The 27889-nt window shown below is 45.4% G+C and overlaps 1 protein-coding gene across 2 annotated transcripts in view; it reads left to right on the top strand.

Annotated features, from left to right (window-relative positions):
• LAMA5 (laminin subunit alpha 5) overlaps positions 1-25914 on the top strand; it is a 347753-nt gene extending 321839 nt beyond the window's left edge. For both annotated transcript variants that reach the window (XM_078778157.1, XM_078778158.1), the window contains 12 exons: positions 548-682; positions 1162-1292; positions 2082-2270; positions 4125-4269; positions 4406-4551; positions 6026-6215; positions 6303-6455; positions 7520-7679; positions 7833-7972; positions 23268-23361; positions 25015-25134; positions 25393-25914. In XM_078778157.1, coding sequence (XP_078634283.1) covers positions 548-682; positions 1162-1292; positions 2082-2270; positions 4125-4269; positions 4406-4551; positions 6026-6215; positions 6303-6455; positions 7520-7679; positions 7833-7972; positions 23268-23361; positions 25015-25134; positions 25393-25541 — 1752 coding nt within the window. In that variant the 3' untranslated portion in view covers positions 25542-25914. The remainder of the gene's footprint in view (positions 1-547; positions 683-1161; positions 1293-2081; positions 2271-4124; positions 4270-4405; positions 4552-6025; positions 6216-6302; positions 6456-7519; positions 7680-7832; positions 7973-23267; positions 23362-25014; positions 25135-25392) is intronic.
• The last annotated feature ends 1975 nt before the right edge of the window (positions 25915-27889 follow it).

The raw sequence follows: 27889 nt of genomic DNA on the forward strand, positions 1-27889 counted from the left end.
TACTACATCTCTATTGTACCATAACAATCTTTACTACATCTCTATTGTACCATAACAATCTTTACTACATCTCTATTGTACCATAACACTCTTTACTAAATCTCTATTGTACCATAACAATCTTTACTAAATCTCTATTGTACCACAACAATCTTTACTACATCTCTATTGTACCATAACACTCTTTACTAAATCTCTATTGTACCATAACAATCTTTACTAAATCTCTATTGTACCATAACAATCTTTACTACATCTCTATTGTACCATAACACTCTTTACTAAATCTCTATTGTACCATAACAATCTTTACTAAATCTCTATTGTACCATAACAATCTTGACTGCATCTATATTGTACTGAGTATCATTTAACAGTGCTGTACCCTCTCGATCAGTCTATTTTACCTTCTACCTGTGCTCTACCACTAACACTCCATCCTGTTAATTTCTTTCAATGCTTCATCTATTTTGTTTCATTGAACAATGTAACAGCGAAGTATTTCTGTGCACTGTACAAACGTGACTCTTTTATCATGGCCTTGCAGATATCTCGCAATGTTCGACTTGCGGGTCACGGATTCATGGCCATGGCCCTGAAAGACCCTGATCCAGAAATGGCAATGGGTTTCACTTTCCATACAATGGAGCCCAATGGTACTCTCTTGTATCAAAACTTGCAGGTAATTTTACTGAATGTACTATTTACACAAACGGAATGAAGTACGCACAGTCTGCTCAATTACTTCATGAATGCGGCCTGCATTGGTAAATGTGATTAACTTGAAATGATGCAATTTATATGAATCTTTGCCTCCAATAGGGGAAGTTTTATTCACCAAATGTTTCTATTGTAGACCCTTGTGTTTTTTTACCATGTTTACCAACATGCTGCACACACCACTTTTTATTGCCATGTTGGCGTGCCAATCTGATGCATGTCGTGCACGCATTGTATCGTGCCCATGCGTGCTTTGCATTGTTGTTTGCATTGTTGTTTGCATTGTTGTTTGCATTGTTGTGTGTCTGTGTGGTGCACAGATTGTTTTATTTGTGCCATATCAGTATGCCAACACGCCGATCTGTACCATTTATTTTGTGGCATGTTTGTGCGACAGTGTTGTTTGTTTTGTCATGTTTCAGCATGTTATACTGTTTGCAGAGTGGTGCAATGGCCGTCTTTTTGGAAAATGGAATGGTAACAATGTCGACAGAAACCACAAGGGCAGTGTCGAATCGTAACTACAATGATGGAGTCAACCACTACCTTCATCTCCTGAAGACAGACAGCCAGTACGTTTTGCCTTTTGCATTTACTCTACTATTAGTCTTATGGTGATGTCATATCCCTTTATTGTAGCAGAGGGAGCCGGCACTAGCACACATTCTTCGCACGACATGCACCCACCATCACCATTTCCAAGTGTGACCAGGAGCACCTGGTTTTGCTTAGTGGAAACAGTTTGTTCAGACATTGTGGGTTAGGCGGGTGGCAGTTACTGTGGGGACCCACCTGCACAAGTCGCGAGAGGTCTTGGTGAAATCATCCACCAACCCCAGGACTGGCATTCCTTCATGCCACGCCATGCCAGATCCATCCGTGCCGCACTGTGTCAGATCCCTTCACGCCGTGCTGTGCCAGATCCCTTCATGCCATTCTGTGCCGGATCCCTCCGTGCCGTGCAGGATCCATCGATACCGCGCCGTGCCATATCCCTCAACGCCACACCAGTACATGTCTTGTCTGCGCCTTGTCGAATCCCATCATGCTACACAATGCTGGATTCCGTGCCATGCCCGATCCCTCCACACCCGTGCCATGTCGGATCCTATCTCACTACACCGTGCCTGAATAAACTCGTGTTTCCTGCCCACAAAGCTTCAGTCAAACATAAGGCCTGGTTAGGCTGTTTATAAAACTTTTCTCAGCCAACCCCATATTAGGTGGGAATAATTGGGGCAGTTGAAGAAGTATTCATAGTTGTTGCTTAAGTATCGTGTAGCTGAGCACAGCCAAGGCAAAGATTAATTCAATTTCCTCATGCCAGGAGTGTTGTGGTGGTGGTGTGTGCCCTACGACAGGTTACACCTTATAATAGATGATGAGGATGTTGTGAAGAGGAATGATGAAGCATTGCATGTGCCAAGCCAAGTATTGAATGTGCCAAGCCAAGCACTGGACCGAAATATGCTGTATATTGGAGGGGTCCCCGGCATGCACGACGGGGTGCTAAACTTTACGGGTTGTATCAGTGACGTTTTCTTGCAACGGTGAGTTCACTGTTTAACTCGAGCATCTTGTAATGCATTTGATGTGCAAATAATCGTTTTCTTGATGAATGATAAATCAGATTCGGTGACAGTGGAAATGTGGATAGAGCATTCACCTTGGGTCTGGGAGATTGGCGGTTCAATTCTGACACTGGCCCAGTCTTACCAAGGACTATAACATAGTACGTGCTGCTTCCGCTCACAAGGCACAACATATCGAGGATGGAGCACAGACAAACCCCATTGGTTGGCATCCCATGAATGGGGAAGGGAGGGGTGTCGGGGGGAGAGTGGTAAATTCCCCTTAATTGCTCTGGCAGCTGCAGAGAGAAAGGTGACGTCACAAACTGGCATCGCCGGTCCCCAGAGTGCACCGGGAAATTATTTCACTTCTCCGAAGGGCACGGCTATGTCTGTCGGAAGTCAAGTCTGGGGTTTTAAATTGTTTATTTTTATGTTTAAGTGCCAGTCCTCATCGAGGTTCCCATGTGTTCCAAGTGGTGAACAAAATAAAATTATATTTGCTATATAGTCCTCATCGAGGCCAGGCCTGAAATAGAAAAAAGCTACATTGATAGAAAAGTGAAAAAAGAGAGAATAGTGCAAGAGTTTTTGAGAAAATGAAAAATCTGCTTTTTGAAAAGGGGAAGGTCGTAAGTGTTTGGAAAGACATTAGAAGGTAAAGAGTTCCAGCAGTGGTAGGGAATAAACAACCATCATAACGACCCACCCTTGAGTTGCCAATGGCCACACAATAATCATGCGATGTCCTGGCTTGTGGAGTATTCCGTGGTCTCACTAATACTAATGCCGGAGATGTACAAGCAGCAAGTTATTGGGAGCAGAAACCAAAGTAATATCTGTAGAAAAGAGAAAGAGAACCAACTTTGTGACGTAATTCGAGCTGTTCGAGTTTTGAGGTCAGATTGGGAGAGTTGATAAGTCGGATTACTTTGGATTCAATTCTTTCCAGTAAATATATGGAGCGAGAACCTCCCTAGATGTGAGAGCACTACTCAATACAAGGACGAATCAATCCTTTATGTAGTTGAAGCAACTGTTGAGAGGAAAAGAATCTTCGACATATGAACAGGCCTCCTAGTTTCTTCGAGGCAGATTTAGCTATTTGTATAATGCGTGGATTCCAGGATAGATTTGAAGTTAGGGTAATACCTAGTAGGTTTATTGTACCACATGGTGTAATTGTGGAGGTTTCAAAAGAGATTGGAGAGTTGAGAGGAGTTTTAGAGAGAGAGATGGGAAGAAATTGAGTTTTAGAAGCATTGAACTTGACCTGATTACATTTGCCCCACTGAGAAATCTTGTCCAAATCCGAATTTCAAGAGGTGGCTGTGATGAAACGAGTTGTAGATCGAGTGAGGGAGGATGGAGCAGATGGAAAAAACATAGAGGAATGTAATTTCTAAATGGTGCTTTAAGGTTAGAGTGTTAGACAATGAATCAAGATGAAAAACCAGGCTGAACATTTTACGTTTTCTATCCCACTGATAGGTTGGATCTGCATCTAGGCCATAACCAAAATCAGTCGGCTTGTTCTTGTCATCTGCCCAACTCATCCAACAATTTCCGCTGAATCCATCCATAACGTTTTTGAAATATCATACATATTTTGGTGCCATCTCTCAATTGTGAAGAATGACCTTTTAAAAAAATTGGGGGGGATTTTTCCCAAAAAAAACCTTATTTACGTTTATACTATGTGACCATTTCATATTTATTTCACTGTTTTCCTTTTCCGCTTTATCCAGTATCAGACAGACTCGTGACTGAGGTAATGCATGTTATAGGCCATGCTCCCCTGTAATGCTTGTGCTTTGTTACTTTCTCCTGCAGAACCGGTAAAGATGTGATTGTGGAGGACCTACAACACTTCAAAAAGATCCAGGTGTCACTGGGCAGCTGCATCGACCCTCACAGTCCCGTAGGACTCGACCTTCACCCTGGGACTACACGACGGCTAAGAAAGCGAGAGTCCGGAGTAAATATGTTATTTAATTATTTTTTCTTGATTCTGAAGTGACTTCATTCCTATTGAATGGGCACAGTCATTTGAGTCACCATAATACTGTTTATAAACCATATCACTGAATTTGTTCCCATGTGTCCATTTTCAGGACAAGGCTCAGAGCGATTGGCACATGATGGGAAGGTCTTGCGAGAATCTTAATTTACCTTTTTCGGAGTTGGACGCTGTAACGATAGGCAGTACCCCAGTCAGCCGACAGGAGTTCGACTTGCCTCGGAAACTGTTTTCCAAGAGGTACAATTGCTTTTTGTAATTCCAATATTGGTTGCATAGGTTTTAGAAAATTATTTCATAATACTTTCCTCTACATAAATTTTTTTATGCCTCTGCCGATGAAGTCGCCAGAGGAATTGTGTTTTTGGGTTGTCCGTCCGACTGTCCGTGATAGGTTTTCGTTACCGTGATAACTTGAGAACGGCTGAATGGATCTTAGTCAAACTTGGTGCAGCTATGTATTATGAGGTAAAGATGAACTGATTATAATTTGGGGTCATGAGATCAAAGGCCACAGGTCAGAAGTCATGATAGGTAAAAATCCTGTTACTGCGATAACCTGTGAACCAGTGATGGGATTCTGACCAAAGTTGGTACAATTATGTATTATGGTGCAAAGATGTACTGATTTGATTTTGGGGTCAAGAGGTCAATGGTCAGTTGGTAATTTGTTTATAACTTGAGAACGGCTGAAGGGATCTAATTCAAACTTGGTACAGATATGTATAATGATGTAAAGATTAACTGATTCGATTTTGGGGTCAAGAGGTTAAAGGTCAAATGTCAGATGTCCCATCAGGTAAAATTCTGTTACCAAGCTAACTTGTGAACAAGTGATGGGATTCTGATCAAAGTTGGTACAAGTATGTATTATGATGCAAAGATGCACTGATTTGATTTTGGGGTCAAGAGGTCAAAAGTAAAAGTCTGTAATTTGTTTATAACTTGAGAATGGCTGAAGGGATCAAATTCAAACTTGGTACAGATATGTCTCATGATGTAAAGATTAACTGATAAGATTTTGGGGTCAAAGGTCAAATGTCAGATGTCCCATCAGGTAAAATTCTGTTACCAAGCTAACTTGTGAACCAGTCCTGGGATTTTCACCAAACTTGGTATAATTATATATTATGATGCAAAGATGAACTGATTTGATTTTGGAGTCAAGAGGTCATCGATCAGAGGTCATGTTAAGTTACAATTATTTCGTTACCGCGATAACTTAAGAATGGCTGAGGGGATCAAAGTCAAACTTGGTACAGGTATGTATAATGATGAAAAGATGAACTGTTTAGATTTTGGGGTCAAGAGGTCAAAGGTCATGATAAGTAAAAATTATGTTGCCATGCCAAATTGTGAACAAGTGATGGGATTTTGAACAAACCTGGTATAAGTATATATATGATACAAAGATGAACTGATTGGATTATGACATCAACAGATCAAAGGTCAGAGGTCATGTCAGGTAAAAATGTGATAACTTGAGAACAGCTGAATGGATTTAAATCAAACTTGGTATGAGTACAAGTTATATTGATGTAATAATGTGGGCGGAGGCATATTGGTCGACGTCGTGGCGTCGAAGAGTGTCGTTCTCGTTTGTTTTGTCTTCATTAATCTACTTGCAGAGTGTAATCCTGTGTTTTTATAAAATACAATGCATGTAAATATTGAGCAAAATGTGTGAAATGAATTTCCTTTTTCTCTTCCACAGGATGCAAATTGTTATGGAAATACGCACCTTGGCATCAGATGGAATGCTGCTTTATGTTCAAGGGGAGAACCAGAGTGACTTCCTTTCACTCTTCCTGAAGAATGGGTGCATCGTGTTTGATTTCAGACGACAAGACAGCAAAATACGACTGCGCAGTCAAAGGGTTTACAACGATGGCCACTGGCACAAGGTGTGGGTTCAGGAGGGCTGCAAAAGATTGTGATGATGACACAATGACAGCCTGTTACCTCACGTTTGATTCAATTTTGTTCAACAGATCAATGTAATTGAAGATGAGGAACGATGCCAGTTGGTTGTTAATGGCAAGATCATACGGAAGAGTTTACAGAGGCACTCAGTACCATTTGTCATGTCAAGACCATTGTACTTGGGCGGCGTAGACCCGAGCAAGGTCTCCAAAGACATTCCAGTGAGTTGCACTTACTGTAAACCACAATGTTGATTTTTTTTTTTTGCATTTGATATCATAACCGGTCACACACTGATATGAATCGAAGATTGTTTCGTTGATTAATTTTTTTGCATCTGCAGTTGAGTTGATCAGGACTGCAATTGCTACAGTAAGACGATTTGCTGATATTGTATAAACTAGCAACGGTACCCACCCAATGGGCGGGACTTCAATTGGGAGGCCCAAATGAAAAGGCAAAATATCAGAAATTGAAGGCTTTTTTATTTTAAATGATTCATATAAACATCCGTTGAATCATATCGCACACAAATCATAAAAATCTAAACAGTACATGGCGCCATTTTGAAAAAAGATTGAATTCTGCAAAACGGAAGCAGCCGCTACACGTCTTTCTCAGTCGCACATTTATGTGTGAAGTGTGCGCGCCGAATCTGTAACACGGAAGCGGCCGCTACACCTGTTTCTCAGCCGCTTTGCACACGCTGCTGTGTTACTTCAGAGCCGCACGTTTATATAGGAAGAGTTCGTCAGGAGTCGATCTACTCTCTCCTGGTACGTAGAATTTCAACAAAAGCACATCACTGTTCATATCGGTAAATAGTATTCCATCGTGTTTGGAAAAATTTGAAAAATTGGAAAAACAATATAGCCTGTTTTACTCCAGGGGGTCCTAGGATTATCCACCCAAAATATCGTTGCGATCGGTTCAGCCGTTTTTGCAGTACCTTCGAACGGACAGACGGACGGACATTTGGTGAATTATAGTAAGATATAAGATCATATATTATTAAATAAATAACCATATATTATTATGAAAATATAAATTATATATTATTATATATTATTATATAAAAATATTAAATATGATATAAATATTGTTGCGGATCTCGGACGTCGGCTCTCCCCTTATCAAGGGGGGGGGGGGGGGTGGTTAATGCCCATGTCTTTTTATCTGGCCGACCCGAGTCCTGGGGGTTATAACGTCCTTCCCGGCGCGGCCGCAACAATATATAATAAAATTAATATTATTATATAAATAACCTGTCCACCATTTTCTACAGGGCCGATCAGTCACAAGTGCAAAGGGTTGCATCAGAGGAGCATCCGTGAATGGTTTTCGACTGACGCAGGCGGACCGCACTCTAGCTGTCACTCCATGCTTTTCAGGCCCTTTTGAATCTGGAATGTACTTTGCTTCTGAAGGGAGCTTCATCACACTTGGTATACCCACCTCTGCCTCTCTCCCTTCATTACATAATAGGCTCATTGCCCACAAGCTTTGATACACACAGCACGTTTAACATGAAGAATGATTAATTCACAATTCATTCATTCCATTGATCATTCCATGTTGTGTATTTCCGTTTTCCACAGAAAGCACAATTTTGCTGGATGATGAAATAGCATTGGAAGTAAAACCACAAGTTCACTCTGGCATGTTGGTATACATGGCCAACCTGACAGGACAGTCGGATGTCCAGTTTTCCCTCAGTCTTTACCTCCATCAAGGAAAGGTACTCAACCCTCCAAGATCCCACCTCTCTCCCCCCTTCCAGGCTTCCCCCATTCAGATTTAAGCCTTTTCTCGCCACAGGTTTCTACTTCCTCCCTCCTTCTGCACTATACGGTATATATATTATTATTATTATTATTATTATTATTATTATATATATATATATATATATATATATATATACATACACACACACACACACACACAAACACCGTCGGACCCTGCTATTTGCGGGGGATACGATACGTTCCTGGAAAATCCCTTGAATTCGGAAATCGCGAATGGCGGGGCATTGTTTCAATGGCAAAAGGGGGGATAGTTTCCCGAGTCACGCAAATCTGCGAATGGAGAGGAACAAACCATGAATGGCGAGGCAAAATCCGCGACTGGTGAGGCAAATCCCGAGAATGTCAATGATAAATCTGCGAAGGTCGATGAAAATCATGGAAATGGTAAGAACAAAACCCGCGAATGTCGGCAATAATCTTGCAAATGGCGAGACAAATCCCGCGAATGTTGATGATAATCCGCGAAAGCCATGAAAACGCAAACACACAGTAGTGAATGTAGAAGCAGGTCATGCTTGCGGCTCGTAGATGTGTTTTTGTGTAAGTCCAGCTGCTTTATGCATGGCTGGTGAAAGATGGGTTTTATAAATGTGTCAAGCTAGCGGTTCATGAATTTATTTTTTTTGCACCCCTGAAAAACCGCGAATTCGCAGAACACGACTGCGAATAGAAAAAAAACTCCGCGAACTCGCGGGACACTTTTCCGCCAATAGAGAAACAGGTCGCATTCTATCAAACGCGAATATGCGAAACCTGCGAATAGTGGAACCGCGAATAGTGGGGTCCGACTGTATATATATTGTTGCGGACACGACTTTGATGTTATGGTGGGCCGAGCGGAATGGCCGCCGTGTTCGCACAAGTTACCCGATTACACTCGAACGTTGGCCGAATCGCGCTACGCTAGATCAATGAAGGAAAGGACACAACGGCTGGGTTAAATGACACGACACCAGGGGTACAGTTCTCAAGACCTCCGGAGGAGGTTATAATATGGGTTTGCAGAATGTTTAGATTACACGGACAAGAGGTACAGCACAGAAAGGTGGGCACTTAGACACGGTCTTATCTTATTCCCGACAGACCACAGACAAACGGGACAAGACTGACTCACACAGGGATTGATGGCAGGGGAGGGCAGGCAGTCGATGGCTCAAGGTGCACCTTGGCTCAGGGGCAGAATCGACCCGGTCCGGTCCAAAGAGGCGGGAGGTATCCAGCGCTTGGAGGTGGCGACTTCTCTCTCCAAGCTGGGGGCGCATCTCACGTCACCTCCGGTAAGTGGCTGCGTATATCCAGCGGGGAGTGACACGCCCTCGGCTCGTTAGCTCCGCCCCAGATGGAATCGGTCCGCCGCTTCTTATTGGGTGCGGGGGGGTTACCGGGCTCCGCCCTTGACGAGGAGCTGACAGTCAGCCCCTGTGTGGTAACCCCGTCGGAGCACATGGTCAATGGCGGCTAACCAAGCCGGAGTGAGGACGCGCACTCCCCGCGCCGCTGTTGTTGTTGTTGGTGTTGTTGTTTCATGAGATGATGGGAGGATGCGGAGATGAGATTGTGGGGAGGTATTGGGAGGTCCTAAACTTACTACTGGTGCCATACAATCACATTCTGGTGCAACGAAGAGTCAGAATTAATGGAAACGAGTCCTTAACTGACATAGACTAAGAATAACTAGCAAGATGTCCTATAGTTGTCTACGTGAGATGCGGTGAACCTGGGCACGACATTTAATGGGGGAAAAAGGGGAAGGTCGGTTCTACAGAGTGTTGTTTACAGACAATGGGACTAGGGAATGGGGGATTGGGGATAGTTGGGGAGTATTGGGGAAATAGGGGAATATTTACAAGCGGATATGGATGGAGGCCAAATCCCATATCCGCAACATTGCACCCTTCTCTACCTCGGGGCGTCCCGACCCGATAAATTTTTACCTACTTTAGTGTGGCACTCAGATGTAGTTCCCTCTACTATTAACTCTACCCTGAGTGCGACAGTTTTACAGATGTTCACAAATGAGTAAATATGTCCCCCTGCGACGTTGCACCCTTCTCCTCACAGAAACACACCCACAGGATAACCGAATCGCGGAAAGAATCCTCAAACTAAACATACAGCCGGTAGGGAGCATTATTTACACAAGACTACACTGATATTTACACTACGATCCAGGACCTGTTTTTGGAGGAACACATGCAGATGTTATGCATAGAGAGAGCACGCATGCCAGCATCGATACACCAACCCACGAGTGCTCTGTGGCCTTACGGCCTTTAATAATGTGCAGAGCACCCCTTCCAAGCACCAAAAGCACCACCCCATCATGTACAGTCAGCACCATCCGGTGCACCAATAAAGTGTTCAACAATCACCGGTGGTGTCGCAGCCGGCCGATGTTCTGCCGCTGGTCTTGCCTTCATGTGGTGCACTTGGCCTTCTGGCTTCTTTCAAAAATAAAGAAAGGCGCCAACCGCGTCCATTTCTGTATTGTGGCCGTCAGGGGGCCAACTAAAAGTGGTTCACCTGTATGGCATAGGTGCCACGTTGACCCATAGGTCCATCCACGGGTGGTGCTTGCCCGCAAGAGAACTGCGGTCCATGGTGGGCGGCCACAAAAATTGCGGTCCATATGGTGTATCGATCCCGGCAGCAAGCAGCGAAAGTGCAGGCCCACAACTGCGGAGCCAGCACCTCTCTCTCCTCTCTCTCTGCCCCAAAGCCAGATCCTCGGAGGTGGGAGACAAAAGAAGAAGACAAGTGAGTAAGGTGGTAAGGGCGCAAAAGTGCACGCAACATTAGGTAATGCACACTAGGGGCACATGGGAACCAGGTGAGACAGGTACGTTCCTACCATACGCCCCCCCCCCCCCCCACCAGGTAACCTACATTGCCCCTCCCTTACCCCTTACTGTATCCACACAACACAACACTACCCATAAACATCTACTTTACACATCAACAACCGTCCCTACTGTCTTCCCCGTTCCTCCCATAAACCAAATTCGTCTTCTCTCCCTCCTAACCAATCAAATTTGCCATTTCCAACTCTCATTACAATTTGCCATCTCCAATTCAACATCAAAATTTGCCATCACCAATTCATCATCAGTCCCTCCTAAGGAGGGAGAGATGGAATCACCCCAACGTCTCATCCACATCGTGATGCGTCTCACCAATCCACACAGCAATTCTCATTTCCTGCACACAGAACAAAGAAAACACAGGTGTGGAGTCATCATCATCACAGGTAAGTGGCTGCGTATGGTGCGACAGGTTCATCAATCCTAACTATTTCCTAAATGACTTTAACAACTTTACATTACCCGGGGTCTTTCCCTGCCAATCCATTGGCCAACTTACACTATGGGTTCTAAAAACCAATTCCCATTGACCAAACTGTGGTGCTTTTCAATTTGGGGTCTCACTCCCCCGATTCATCTCCCGGTGCCCTCGCACAATTTCTGGGCCGCGACGTGTAGCTCTCCCAGCAGGTCTACCCACCTGCACACCTCCACCACTGCAGTTGCCTCCGAGCTTACCTGCTCCTTACCCTAACCTAACTACCTGGGGAAGGCCCTCTGGCGCTCTCCCCACGCGGTGCCCTCTCTGGCACTGGGCTACCCGGGTCCGTCCTCCGGATCCTCGGGCCCCACTGACACTAACGGCTCCCAGAGCCCACCTGCGGCCTCACCTGGCCGACATCCTCACAGTGGTGGAGTGCCCAACCAACTACACACACTAACAGGCTACACGCCCAGCCATTTCCACAACACTAATGCACCCATCCACAATACCATTCTGCAACCGCACCACAAATGCCAATATCCAACCACAATTTACCTATACCCTCTACCTAACACTTACACTACCCGCCCCGGGTACTCGTGAAAGGGGTCCACTCTTCCCCCATCCACACCTTCGCACCATGCACACCACTCCGTACCACTTACTCCAACTCTCTCCACACCACTCATTCTCTACTCCATGTATTCCACACACCTGTACTTGCACACCTGTGCTCTCACACCTGGTGCTACCTGCACCCTTCTCTCCCCAAGCGCATTCGCGCTGATCCACAACACTCACTACTCATCCACTGCTCCACACTGCTCCACACACCTGTCCAGCTCTCACACAGCATCACACCACAACTCACAATCATCAAACACACGGCATCATCTCATCTAACTACTCCCCTCTGAAACTTGCGCTTCCCCGTCGTCCCTTTAAACTATTGCGCTCCCTCGTCATTATCATCCACCCTAATCTACCTGCGTCCCCACTACAGGTATCAGTCACTAACTAAACGTAACGTTACCTAATGTCAATCTTCTAGGTCCCTACACACAATATAACCTAACCCACCCGGGCTAGTTTTCACTGCCATACACCCCATAAACTATAGCTCCTTTGCCCCACCATGGGAAGGGTGGCAGGGATGCCACCCTTACCCACCGGGCCCATCGCTCACTACCAATTTTGCACATCAAATTTCAACAAATCAAAAATTTGCCAATCACTACTGCCAATCCCTTGCCAATCATCAAATTTTGTTTTTTTCTAATTTTGGGTCCAAAACACTAACCTCATCACACAGTCTACTCACTAATGCCTCTCGGTGCGCCAATTCCTGTCCAAAGCCCGGCTTCGTAAAGCCGAGCAATGAATGCGGGTTGTTTGGTGCCAGCGGCTGGATACGTCCCGCATTCGGTGCAGGGACGGGGGCTTACCCGGGCCGAGATCCCACGCACCACCCCGGCGTGGAGCCATCCAATGTCCCGATCTCGACCTGCCGGAATGCCTCAACAAAAAGTGGTCGCCATGACGACCCTTCCTATCGGGCTGCCCGCTCCGCCTAGTGGAGCCCGGACGCGGCCGTTCCACGCGAGGCCCAGCGTGGATCGCGCACGGCGGTCCTTTCGAACCCGCCGTGGCTCGGATCCCCGCTGGTTCTCGCGGCACGCGAAGCCCGGCACGCACCGAGGGCCCGCTTCGGCTAAAAGTCGACCTAACCTCTAACCCGGTTACCTTCGATGCCTCACCTGCATGCTTACACCCCGCAGCCCGTTCCTTGCTCACACATCCAGCCGTTTCCATGCTCCTCGTCGTACCTTCTCGAACACACCCAGGTACACTCATTCCACTCCCAGCCTTGGTCACACACCTGACCACCGAACACCTTGGCACACATTCGCCGCTCGCACACCTCACCAACACACCTCTTCGCGCCCCCTCCTCGGTCACCTCCTCTGTGACAATCACAGGTGTGCTCTCACTCGCACACCCAACCACGTGCCTCACTACCAATTCCAGCGTGCATTCCCACTCATGCTCTACCATTCCAGGTGTGCTTCCTTTCTCACCTGTCACAACCAACTCACGTTCCGTGTCACTCTTACTACTCTCACCTCCACTCTTGACAGCGCACTCACCCTTACTCTCGACAGCGCACTCTTTCCCCATGCACCTGTCCGTCACACACCTTTCTCGCACACACTCTTGCGCACACTCTCCCGTCACACCCTCTGTAACACTTACCACACCGCGCTTCCATGTGCTTCCTCGCACACGCGCTACGACCGACTCACTCTCGCCAGCACCTTCACTCCTTGGCACGCACTTTTTCCTCACACACCCCAGAGTCGGACTTTCTCGCACACCTCCTTTTTCGCACACCAGACCTGTCGCACACTTCACCAACGGCCTCTCACGAACACCCGGGTCCATCTCGACCCCCAAGCTCATTAAATCACCTGGCGCATCATACGCACGACCATATTGGTCACCACTTACACCGGGTCCTCTTCCTCTTCGCTTCTCCTCCATCACCTGCGAATCCCTCATCCGGTTAATGAGCACATCATCACGATCCAAACACAGACTTTGGACCAATTCTTTTATCTCCTCTTTTATCTCTTTCTTATCCCCTCTCTGTCGCTTCTTAATTTCGCTCACCCCTTCTTCCACTTCTTCTAATTTCTGCTTCACCTCTTTTATTTCCCGGTACGTCTCCTCAAGCTCGTCCTCTAAGGCTACCTTGACCGTTTCCATGTGCGTCCTCACCTGCCGGTCCTTTGTCTCCATTACCTCTGTCACCTCGTCCAACCTCGTTGTCAGTCCCTCACGTACCATCTGACATTCCCTCTTCGTCGCTATCAAGTCGTCTTTTAGTTCTTTCTGTGTCGCTTTTAACCCTCCTAATACCGCAGTGTTCCTTTGAACCTGCTCCGTTAGTCCTTTTTGGCCCTCCGTCAGCTGTTCCACCTCCTGCGTCAAGTCCTCTATGCCCCCTTGTAACTTTACAGTCCCCTTTCTCACCTCCTTCTCCATGTGCTCCTTACAGTGCCTCACCTCCTCGCGCACTCCTCCGACCTCCTCACTCACACCTCTTCTGATCTCTTCTCCCATCACTTGCATCTCCTGCCCAGATGCCACCCTCATCTGCTCCATTTCCTCCCTGTGAGCATCCAGTTTAGTTTCTACCCCCATTCTGACCCCCTCTATCTGCTGCCCCATTTGTTTAACTTCCCTTTCCGCTTGGTCCCTCATGTCCCTCAATTTGCCTTCCATACTGTTTTCTAACCCCTCTAACCCCTTTTTCATCCCTTCCATTTGATTCTCCTGAACGGCCATTCTGTTTTCTACCCCCATTAACCCCTCCTGTATTTCCCCTAATCTACTGTCTAATCCCTCACCGGTACCCCTCGCTTCGTCCCTCATTACCCCCATTTGCTCACTCTGAGCCTCCATCCGGTTCCCCATTACCCCTAATTGGTTTCCCATTACCCCCAATTGCTCACTCTGAGCCCTCATTTCCTCCCTCATTTTCTCGCTATTCTGGGCCATAAGGGCCTTCATTTGTATGAAAAAAAGGTCCAAATCTACCAGCGGCGCTACTACGGTCGCGGGCGTGGACGCCGTGGCCATGTGCGAGGCGCCATTTTGCGCGTCTGCTACCCTCACTGCTTCGCTCTCCTCATGTCCCTCAATTTGGTCCTGGATCGACCCTGCCTCACTCTCCTCTACCGGAACCCAGCCGTCTTGATCTGCCATAGCGCGACTTCCAAAATTCGGGGTTTTTTTTTTTTTTTTTTGTAAAACACAATCAAATTTCGCTGTTATAATTTCGAGCGCGTGAATCGTGCTCCGGGACCGATCCCACTTCCCGACACCAATTGTTGCGGACACGACTTTGATGTTATGGTGGGCCGAGCGGAATGGCCGCCGTGTTCGCACAAGTTACCCGATTACACTCGAACGTTGGCCGAATCGCGCTACGCTAGATCAATGAAGGAAAGGACACAACGGCTGGGTTAAATGACACGACACCAGGGGTACAGTTCTCAAGACCTCCGGAGGAGGTTATAATATGGGTTTGCAGAATGTTTAGATTACACGGACAAGAGGTACAGCACAGAAAGGTGGGCACTTAGACACGGTCTTATCTTATTCCTGACAGACCACAGACAAACGGGACAAGACTGACTCACACAGGGATTGATGGCAGGGGAGGGCAGGCAGTCGATGGCTCAAGGTGCACCTTGGCTCAGGGGCAGAATCGACCCGGTCCGGTCCAAAGAGGCGGGAGGTATCCAGCGCTTGGAGGTGGCGACTTCTCTCTCCAAGCTGGGGGCGCATCTCACGTCACCTCCGGTAAGTGGCTGCGTATATCCAGCGGGGAGTGACATGCCCTCGGCTCGTTAGCTCCGCCCCAGATGGAATCGGTCCGCCGCTTCTTATTGGGTGCGGGGGGGTTACCGGGCTCCGCCCTTGACGAGGAGCTGACAGTCAGCCCCTGTGTGGTAACCCCGTCGGAGCACATGGTCAATGGCGGCTAACCAAGCCGGAGTGAGGACGCGCACTCCCCGCGCCGCTGTTGTTGTTGTTGGTGTTGTTGTTTCATGAGATGATGGGAGGATGCGGAGATGAGAATGTGGGGAGGTATTGGGAGGTCCTAAACTTACTACTGGTGCCATACAATCACATTCTGGTGCAACGAAGAGTCAGAATTAATGGAAACGAGTCCTTAACTGACATAGACTAAGAATAACTAGCAAGATGTCCTATAGTTGTCTACGTGAGATGCGGTGAACCTGGGCACGACATTTAATGGGGGAAAAAGGGGAAGGTCGGTTCTACAGAGTGTTGTTTACAGACAATGGGACTAGGGAATGGGGGATTGGGGATAGTTGGGGAGTATTGGGGAAATAGGGGAATATTTACAAGCGGATATGGATGGAGGCCAAATCCCATATCCGCAACAATATATATATATTGTTGTGGTTTTGAGAATAAAGATAACCCCCCCCCCCCCCCCTCCTCCTCTTAGTTAGTTGCACCACAACATGTAGCCTCGCTTAGTTCAGTTATTTCTTATTAAATGTAAGCATAGTCTCCTTTCCTGTGTTAGTTTGCGTTGATGCAGGCAAGTAAGGGTAGGCCTCATTTGGGCTGGAATGCCATGTGCTTGGGCCTGGAACAAGTCTAGGAGGCCCGAGGGAGGAGCTAAAGGGGAGTGGCCGGTAAGCGGCAAGCAGCCAATGGGAGCTACAGGGGAGTGGCCAGCAACGGCGGCCAGGGGAGGGGCATGGAACGTTCTGATGGGACTCTGGTGGGGGCTATAAAAATCCCGCCCGGGCTCCCGAACGAGAGGTGTGTCGATAGAGCTCTGTCCCGGGATTCTGAAGCGACTGTTTGTGTGATCGAGGCTCTCTCCATGGCCAACCTCCCAGCTCTCTCTGCGCTCTGTGATTGAAAGCACGAACTCTCTCTGTAGTCTGCGTTCTGCCCCTGTTATAAGCACTTTCGAGGACGATCTCTCCTGAGGCCCGAGACTCCAACGATCTCCCTGCCTGGGCTCCCTGCACGTGCCGCGAACATCGCAAGGGACACGCCGAACGAGCTGACCGGGGCGAACGGCACCAACGGCCGCACTATGAGCGCGTCCTTCTTCTCTTCCTTCCTTTCCCCGCGTGAGTGAGAGGGCCCTTGTCCGGGAATTAAGTTAAGGACGTTAAGTTTCTGCCCTGTGTCTCTTTGCCCTGATCATTTGTACAAATTGTAATAATAAACCTGTGTTCTTTGCTTCCATTTGGCCGTTCACGTCTCTTTCCAGCATTGGCCTCGCATTGTACGAAGTAAAACCGCTCAATCGGGTTAAATAATAATTAACGGCACAAGTCACGTGACACGCAAACCGCTCGGGCGTGTATCAGACCAGCGTGACTCATGCGAGGTCCAGTCCCCGTTCTCGTTGCGGCGTGTGTATAGAAGGTACTTGGGGATTTGACCAGATACCCTTCCGCACGCTCCTGCTCCAAACCGCCGTTCAGGCCCCCTTTGGCTGTTGGGTGTTCTTGCTGCTGTGGCCTCCGTCCGCTGCGTTCCCAGGACTTGTCTGACTCGTTGGTCCACACCCTCAACTCTTTCTTGGTCCCTCACTCTTTACCACCGACTCCTCACCGCAACCAACGCAACCACTTGACCACCACCTCTACTGACTGACTCTTCACCACTCTGCACTTGACGACCGACTCCCAACCAACTCAGACCAACTCACTACTCACTTCCGTTTGCGCCTTTTATAGCGCCTCCAGCGATTCAGCCGCCGGCGTTTTGGACACGCCCATCGGGGTGCTCACCTCGGCCCTGGTTGGTCGCGCGACCCTCGGGCTCCGCCCTGGATGACGACGGGCGGGCACGCCCCTCTTCCCCTCTGACGAGGTGGAGACACGCCTTTCTTCCCCGACTCTGCCTCGTGGTCAATGGCGGTTATTGGAGGGGAGGTGATTGAGAATCGAGGGCTCAGCAATGACGAGAGGGGATGTAATATGGAAATGGAGGTTTTGGGGATGGGAAGGAAAGGGGATCTATTCTCTTTCACTGGTGCAATGGAGTACTTCAATTAATGGGAGACACAGCCTTACCCTAAAACACAGAATAAGAGATAACTACCAACAGGGGTATTCTATTACTTGGCTGATGTGTATGCTCGTGGACTAATTATGGGATGCCCTTTCACCTTTACACAGCTCCGGAGGTAGGGGGGCGCAGAATAACCAATAATAATAATAGTACAGCACACAATCAAAAAAATATACAGTCCTCATCTCCGCAACAATATATATATATATATATATATACATATATATATATATATATATATATATGTATATATATATATATATATATATATATATATATATATATATATATATGTATATATATATGTATATATATATATATATATATATATATATGTATATATATATATATGTATATATATATATGTATATATATATATATATATTGTTACAGACGCGGCTTAGATGTTATTTACCGAGCGGTTTGGTATGACCACGTCTGCACAAGTTACCCGATTATACCCGAACGTTGACTAATCGCGCTACGCTAGATCAATGAAGGAAAAGACACACGGCTGGGATTAAAATGACACGACACCAGGGATACGGTTCTCAAGACCTCCGGAGGAGATTATATTAAGGCGGAAGGTCAGATTACAGGGATGAGAGGTACAGCATAGTAAGATAGGCACTTAATTACGGTCTTATAATAGCCCCGACAGACGACAGATAAACAGGACAAAAACTGACTCACACGGGGATTGATGGCAAGGAAAGCGGGTATTCGATGGCCAGCACAAGGTGCACCTTGTGCTCAGGGACAGGATAGCGCGGCCCAAAAGATGCAGGAGGTCTCTCAGCGCTCGGAGGTGGCTCTCTTGTCTTCTCAAGCTCGGGGCGCATCTGACGTCACGTCCGGTACGTGGCCGCGTATATCCGGCGGGGAGTGACACGCCCTCGGCTCGTTAGCTCCGCCCCAGATGGAATCGGCTCGTTGCTTCTCATTGGGTGCGTGCGGGGGGGTTACCGGCTCCACCCTTGACGAGGGGCTGACAGGGAGCCCCTTCGTGGTAACCCCGTCGGAGCGCATCGTCAATGGCGGCTAACCGAGCCGGTGTGAGGACGCACACTCCTCCGCGCAGCGCCGTTGTTGTAGTTGTTGTTGTAATTGTTGTTGTAGTTGTAGTTGTAGTTGTAGTTGTTGTTGTTGTTGTTTGGGGAAGAAGACGGGAGGAGGCATGGGAAGGTCCTAAACTCACTACTGGTGCCATATAATCACATTCTGGTGCAACGAAGAGTCGGAATTAATGGAAACGAGTCCTTAACTGACATAGACTAAGAATAACTAGCAAGATGTCCGAAAGTTGTCTACGTGAGATGCGGTGGACCTGGGCACGACATTTAATGGGGGAAAAAGGGGAAGGTCGGTTCTACAGAGTGTTGTTTACAGACAATGGGACTAGGGAATGGGGGATTGGGGATAGTTGGGGAGTATTGGGGAAATAGGGGAATATTTACAAGCGGATATGGAGGCCAAATTCCATATTCGCAACAATATATATATATATATATATATATATATATATATATATATATATATATATATATATATATATATATATGTATATATATGTATATATATATATGTATATATATGTATATATATATATGTATATATATGTATATATATATATATATATATATATATGTATATATATATATATATATATATATATATATATATATATATATATATATATATATATATATATATATATATATATATATATATCGTTAGATTAAATAAGACGCGGACGTAGCTTCAGGACGTCGATCTTTAATTGTCGACAAGCTTTCGACCAACAAAGGTCTTCTTCTGAGTCGGCCCCAAGTTCAACGGAAGCCGACGCCGACGGACTTGGGGCCGACTCAGAAGAAGACCTTTGTTGGTCGAAAGCTTGTCGACAATTAAAGATCGACGTCCTGAAGCTACGTCCGCGTCTTATTTAATCTAACGATTATTTATTCAATATTTATTCAATATTCAATACAAATGAGACGCCCTGCTCGTACTTTGGAGTTTCTACTATTTCTTACAGTTATATATAGATATATATATGTATATGTATATGTATATATATATATATATATATATATATATATATATATATACACACATACATACATATATCTATAAAGCTCAGTTGACTTTTTGCTGCACCAAATAACAGCGAAACGGAGTTGAGTAAAAGGGTGAAAATTCTACAGATGCTGTGATAAATAACTACCTCTGTCGGGTTGAATGTTTGAAAGAGAATAGACGTCTGGATCAATTTTTGAATTAAATTTCAATCCCGATTTATATATACACAAAGAATTAAGTTAAGCACCCCCCCCCCCCCCCGTTTTTTTACAACCTCGCACATTACAAGTTTGTTGTCGTCAAAACAGTGTAATATACCCATGATATTGCTATATTTTCTGGAGAAGTGATATTATGGTCACATAAAAACATAACAATCATGCCGTTTTCAATATTTTATTCTGAATAATTTAAGGTGAACTTTTTTGGGAATTTTAGGCATATTTTCACCTCAATTTAAGTATGGAGCTATAGGTCCATCACGGACAGTGTGGATGACGTTTATGTTTTCTAACGTACAGTCATTGTTCTGAGAAGACCTCTAGCGATCTTTGCGTCAATAACGTGTGTAGGACCCACGTGATCGGATCACTGACTCAACCCTACGTCTCATAGACCCTGTAAGCCGTCGTATGCGTTGCTGTGGCAGGTTGTTCCATTCCCGATGTAATGCACGTTCCAATTCATCCAGATTGGCTATTGGAGGGACCATCTTCGCAATTTGCATTACGTGCATTACGTGCATTACGTGAATTGGAACGTGCATTACATCGGGAATGGAACAACCTGCCACAGCAACGCATACGACGGCTTACAGGGTCTATGCGACGTAGGGTTGAGTCAGTGATCCGATCACGTGGGTCCTACACACGTTATTGACGCAAAGATCGCTAGAGGTCTTCTCAGAACAATGACTGTACGTTAGAAAACATAAACGTCATCCACACTGTCCGTGATGGACCTATAGCTCCATACTTAAATTGAGGTGAAAATATGCCTAAAATTCCCAAAAAAGTTCACCTTAAATTATTCAGAATAAAATATTGAAAACGGCATGATTGTTATGTTTTTATGTGACCATAATATCACTTCTCCAGAAAATATAGCAATATCATGGGTATATTACACTGTTTTGACGACAACAAACTTGTAATGTGCGAGGTTGTAAAAAAACGGGGGGGGTGCTTAACTTAATTCTTTGTGTATATATATAATAAACGCGAGTTGTCTGTGTGTGTGTTCGCGTTTTATTCAGCGATGGCTGAACGGATCTTCATCAAACTTTCAGAGGTTCATCAGTGAGTGCCTGTGAGTGTTTTAGGCAAAAAAATAAAAAGGAAAAAAATTGAAAAAAAAGAGTTCGTTTTTTTGGAGTTCAAAAAAAAATAAATTGCTCGATAGTGCCGAAGCCTTTTTAAATGAATGACAGTTATATACAAGTACACATTCGCATAAATAAATACAAAACAATTACCAGACATTTGAATACAAATAAATCAAACAATTCCGGAAGTGTACGGATTTGGTAGTATGGTTTCTTCTTCTTCTTCCTGATCGGCATCACACTTAACTCAGAAATGTGAGCCACATTCACTCAAAAACGTGAGCCACTCCCCTGCCTCTCCTGCCTCCCCCCTTCCCTCCCCCTTCCTTCCCCCTTCCTTCCCCCTTCCTTCCCTCCTCCCCTTCCCTCCCGGCCCTCCCCTTTCCTCTCCCCTCCCCTTCGCTTTAAGATATAAATTCTCTGTAAAAGAGCTTCCACTTCTAACTGCTCCCCTTCCCCCTCTCCCCACCCTTCCCTCCCCGCCCCTCCCCCTCCCCCCCCCCCCCCCCCCCGCCCGGCAACGCTGGGTACTTCTGCTAGTATATCTATATAGAGTCGTGGCCAAAAATATTGGCACCCTTGCACGTTTTTCAGATAAGTCATCTTGCACGTTCTCTAAAAATAATTTGAAATTGACAAAAATATTTGGTCTCCACAGTTCTTTATCTCACTGTTAATATTACAGAACCTTTGTTTTTGATTCAGAACTTAATATATCCTTTAAAATCAGAAAATAAAATGAAATGGCATTGACAAAATTATTGACACCCCAGACGTAATATTTGGTAGCACAGCCTTTGGACAAAACAACTGCAGTCTTATCGCCATGAATGAGCTTCCTACACCTCTCTACTGCCAGTTTGTCCCACTCTTCTTGTGCAAATTGCTCCAGTTCTCCCAGATTTGAAGAGTGCCTTCTCCCAACTGCTGTTTTCAGATCTCCCCACAGGTGTTCAATGGGATTTAGCCCATTGTTGCATTTAATGTGAAAATTATGACGTCATAGTTCATGTGGTTTGGCAGCCATATTTGATCGAAAACGAACGTTATCGGATCAACACGAAACTTCACAAACATGATGCCCTTTAAAATCGTAGACAGTGTAAATTTTGATGTCATAGATCACGTGGTTTGGCAGCCTTATTAGTTTGAAAACCAATACTTTAAAAGCCTGCTTCTCCAAAACAGCTTCATTGATCGACGTGAAACTTCACAATTATGATCTTGTAGTCATGTGGAATATATGTTTTGAATTTCAACCTGATCGGTCACATGGTCTGGTAGCTACAATTATGTAATCTTTTGAATGTTTTTTTTTTGAATATTTTTGAATTGAGGCTCACTTGGCTGCTCCTGAATTGGTTTTATGGTAGAGAAGTAGCAGTTGAAACCCAAACCCTTTCCAGGTCCTCCTGATGACTCCATCTTTGCTTTCTTGCTTGTTCGGGTTCCTTCTGATGACTCCATTGCAGTATTTGGTCTTCCATTTGATTTGAATTGAATTTTTTAAATCCCATTCTGAATTCAGTTGAACAAAGAGGACGTCATGGGTCAGATGTCTGATCAAAGGTTAACGCCATCACTGCCAGCAGTTATAAAGTGGCAGTTGTAGTTAAATAATTATTTGTTCATTTTATTAATTGAAGTTGAACTTTCCATATGTACATGTACAGTGGGTGAACAGCTAGTTTAACTTGATCTTTAAAACTATGCACACACAAGCTCTCACATTTGGGTTGAACTTCGTATTACAAGAGGAAGGGCAAACATTAATATGAAATACAGAATGTGTAACAAGAAACAGGTTTGATGTGAGGCTGCAGCCCCTTTATTTCCTGAACGAAACTCTTATATTATCTGCATTGTTTCATTTGATATTAAATGACTGGTTTCTGCAGGTGGGAATTCATGTACAGGATGGAGCCAAACGATTCAAAAGAACATTAATGCCTACACAGCCGTTATGTGATGGACAGTGGCATCGTATCAAAGGTAAATTGGCACCACTGATACATTGCCATCACAGGTACATTGCCATCACATCACAGGCACATTGGCATCACATAACAAGTACATTGGCATCACATAACAAGTACATTGGCATTACATCACAGGTATATTGGTATCGCATGACATCACAGGTATATTGGTATCACATGACATCACAAGTACATTGGTATCACATCACAGGCACATTGGCATCACAGGTATATTTGTATCACATCACAGGCACATTGGCATCACATCACAAGTACAATGGCATCACAGATATATTTGTATCATCGCAAGCACATTCGCATCACATCACAAGTACATTGGCATCACATAGAAAGTACATTGGCATCACATCACAGGTATATTGGTATCACATCATGTGCACATTGGCGTCACATCACATGCACATTGGTATCACATCACATGCACATTGGTATCACATCACATGCACATTGGCGTCGCATCACATGCACATTGGCATCACATCACATGCACAATTGGCGTCACGTCACAGGTATATTGGCATCACATCACATGCACATTGGCATCACATCACATGCACATTAGCATCACATCACATGCACATTGGCATCACATCACATGCACATTGGCATCACATCACATGCACATTGGGATCACATCACAGGTATATTGGCCTCACATCACAGGCACATTGCCATCACATCACAGGCACATTGGCATCACATCACAGGTATATTGAAATCACGTCACAGGCACAATGGCATCACATCACAGGTATATTGGCGTCACATCACAGGCACATTGCCATCACATCACATGCACATTGGCGTCACATCACAGGTATATTGGCATCGCATCAAATGCACATTGGCATCACATCACATGCACATTGGCATCACATGCACATTGTCATCACATCACATACACATTGGCATCACATCACAATAACATTGGCATTAAAGGCACATTTGCATCACATGCACATTGGCATCACAGGTACATTGGCATCACACACACATTGGCATCACAGGTACATTGACATCACAGGAACATTGGCATCACATCACTCACTGGTACATTGGCATCACAGGAACATTGGCATCACAGGAACATTGGCATCACAGGAACATTTGGCATCACAGGCACATTGGCATCACAGGAACATTTGGCATCACAGGAACATTTGGCATCACAGGCACATTGGCATCACAGGAACATTGGCATCACAGGCACATTGGCATTACATCACTCACAGGTACATTAGCATTACAGCACTCACAGGTACATTAGCATTGCAGAACTCACAGGTACATTGGCATTACATCACTCACCGGCACATTGGCATCACATCACTCACCGGTGCATTGGCATCGCATCAATCACCGGTACATTGGCATCACATCACTCACAGGTACATTGGCATCACATCACTCACAGGTACATTGGCATCACATCAATCACCGGTACATTGGCATCACATCACTCACAGGTACATTGGCATCACATCACTCACAGGTACATTGGCATTACATCACTGACCAGTACATTGGCATCACATCAATCACCGGTACATTCGCATTACAAACCGTTCAGTTATATCAGTGTTGAATGTGCCCATGGGAATATGTATAATTAATAATAAACAATCTATCAAATCCTGTTCTGCAGTGCTCTGGCAAGGAAATAGCATCCGTGTGAATGTTGACTCTGAAGAAGCAATCATTAAAGGTCCACACACACCAAGCATTATCCAACCACCGCTTGTGCTATACCTTGGAGATGTTCCAGGTAAGAAACTGATGTCTTGCTTTGCTTGCACTTCACTTTAACCTTGTTGCTGTTACGAGATGGGAGACGTAGTACTACGTTGCCCCGAATTGTTTGCGGTCATGTTAAGGGTATTTCAGAGTTAATCATAAAATATTGACTGGCACTACCTCCAGGCCAAATTAATGAAGAAACAAAAAACGCAAACATGAAAAATGAACACAAAGCCTGTTAAACCTCTTTTTAACTTATTTCCAATTACCTACATGAAACCCACAGATATCGTGAAGGTTCCATGGATGAGTGGACTCGGTGGCTTTGTGGGCTGCTTACGAGGCCTCCGCATCGGCACGGAGAGGCTGGGTTTGAGCCTAGCACCGGCCCAGCTAAGAGGAGCCGTGCACCCGGGGAGGTGTCCCCTGGTGTAACCGAGCCAAGATCTTCACCTCACAATTACACAAATTTTATTAGCCGAGCTTCACTTTGCCACCGCTCCGAGATTTTTGTCCCACACACTCGCCTTTTGCTTCCCAGAATGTATATTAACCTTTCGCTTTGCCTTCCGTGGAAAAGAAACCCAATCATTGTTGTTGCTATAGTAATTGCCAAAACCATCATTGGCATCACATCTCTGTTCTCTGTTCTCTGTTCGCACAGAATCTCTGTTCTAGATTTGAACTTTTGTAACACTTTTTTTTTTTAAATCCATTTTATTATCCTTCAATTGTGGCTTTTCAGAAGCGAAAGTGATGATTTGAAAATATAATTTGACACTAAATGTTAATAAATGCTGTAAAAGTATGACGTGTGCAATGCGTACTTCGTACAACAACTTTAATTCAATTCTAAACACCAAGAATGAGAAAAACAATATTCATTCCTGAGTGTGCGTAATGGCAATGTGTAACCAGATACCGATCACCAAGGGTAAGCTTCGCACGGCGCCCACGATCATGGTCATGTTCTTTTTGGACCGCCAAATGACCTTGACCTTCAACATTTATGGATAGAGTGTAAATTAAGAAAACTAGCAACGGTACCCGCCCTACGGGCGGGGCTTCAATTGGGAGGCCCAAATGAAAAGGCTAAATATCAGAAATTGAAGGCTTTTTTTCTTTTAAACGATTTATATAAACATCCATTAAATCTCGATTGGTGCAGACGTTTGTGTGGCACCCAGGAAAATAACGTCATGCGGGAGCAAGTATCAGCAGGATGTGGCAGTGTGGGAGTCCACGCTTCTGATCCTCCTTCATGCCGAAGTAGCCCACCACTTCTCCAAGCATTCCGCTCTTCAGATCCGCCATGAGAGATTTAAGCTTGATGCTGATGACGCGTGCAGTTAGTACTCCCGATGTCGTATGTACTCCCGATACATGTGTCCTTCATTGTTCATTGTAAACCTACCAAATCAACAGTTAAAAGGATTTTGAGCCGATAGGTATTACGGCCTTGGCAAGATCGATGGAGACAGTGATCTGTTAGTGTATACACCGCCCAAATAGCTATGTGGAATTCTCTCATGTAGAGATTAAACGTCGTTTGAACTTTGGCCGAGGTCATTATCTACTTTTAATGATGTTTATATACGAATGATGTTTATATTGGTTTTGGGTCGTCCTCTCCGCATATCTCGTGGGATTGTGAGTTGGAGAGATGGCCGTGATGGCGGGGAGGGGGTTGGAATTCTCTCAAGCAGGGATTCAACCCGTGTCCTTATAAAAGGTCTTTGTCCGAGGTCACTGAGTCCGATCGATGCAGCCGTGCAGCGATCGGTGCAGCCGTTTGTGCGGCACCCAGTGCAGCGATCGGTGCAGCCGATCGGTGCAAACGTGGACTCCCACACTGCCACATCCTGCTGATACTTGCTCCTCATTGTACAAATACAATTTGAACTTGTCAGCTCATGATATTTATTGATTAATGTAGGAAATTTACGTAAAGAAAGTTCACGTGTTACAATTTTAACTCGTCAGCTCATGATATTTATTGATTAATGTAGGAAATTTACATTAAGAAAGTTCACATGTTACAATTTGAACTCGTCAGCTCATGATATTTATTGATTACTGTCAATCATTTATTGATTAATGTAGGAAATTCACATTTAGAAAGTTCACGTGTTACAATTTGAACTCGTCAGCTCATGATATTGTTGCGGATCTCGGGGGTCGGCGCTCCCCTTGTCAAGCGGGGGGTTAATCCCCTTGTCTTTTTATCTGGCCGACCCAAGTCCTGGGGGTTATAACGTCCTTCCCGGCACGGCGTTAGGTAGGGTTTGTAAGGCCCAGGGGTTCACTACTACCTAAGTACTAACGCCGGCCGGAAACGAGGGAATAACTCCCGCTTGAACCACGGATACGATGGAAAATGCCGAGCGGATAGCAATCCGCGATCCGAGCTATTAACAAAGTGACAACCCGATTCTGAGCGGTTTCTAGTCGTGCCACGTTTACCCAATGATAGAAAGGACGGATGCGATCGGATGGAGAGGAAACCAGAAGGTAGGAAGAACAAAGATGGGCTTATTAACAAATGTACAGAAAGAAGAGGAAACAAAAGAATGTACAGGATAGGGAGAGGAAGAAACAGCACACAGGGCAGTCTTAAAACAGTCTTATTCTAATACCCCAGACAAACATACACACTCACACGGGGATTGTAGTTGGTACATGGAAGGTCCGGCAATGGGGTCCAGGCTCCAGTCGACTCCGGTCCGGTGGGCGAAACCCGGCAGGCAGCTCTGGGTATGGTTGAACGCGACCGGACAGTTCAT

This window comes from Myxine glutinosa, chromosome 5, assembly GCF_964187855.1.
Source record: "Myxine glutinosa chromosome 5, kmMyxGlut1.1, whole genome shotgun sequence".
In the NCBI taxonomy this organism is placed as follows: domain Eukaryota; kingdom Metazoa; phylum Chordata; class Myxini; order Myxiniformes; family Myxinidae; genus Myxine; species Myxine glutinosa.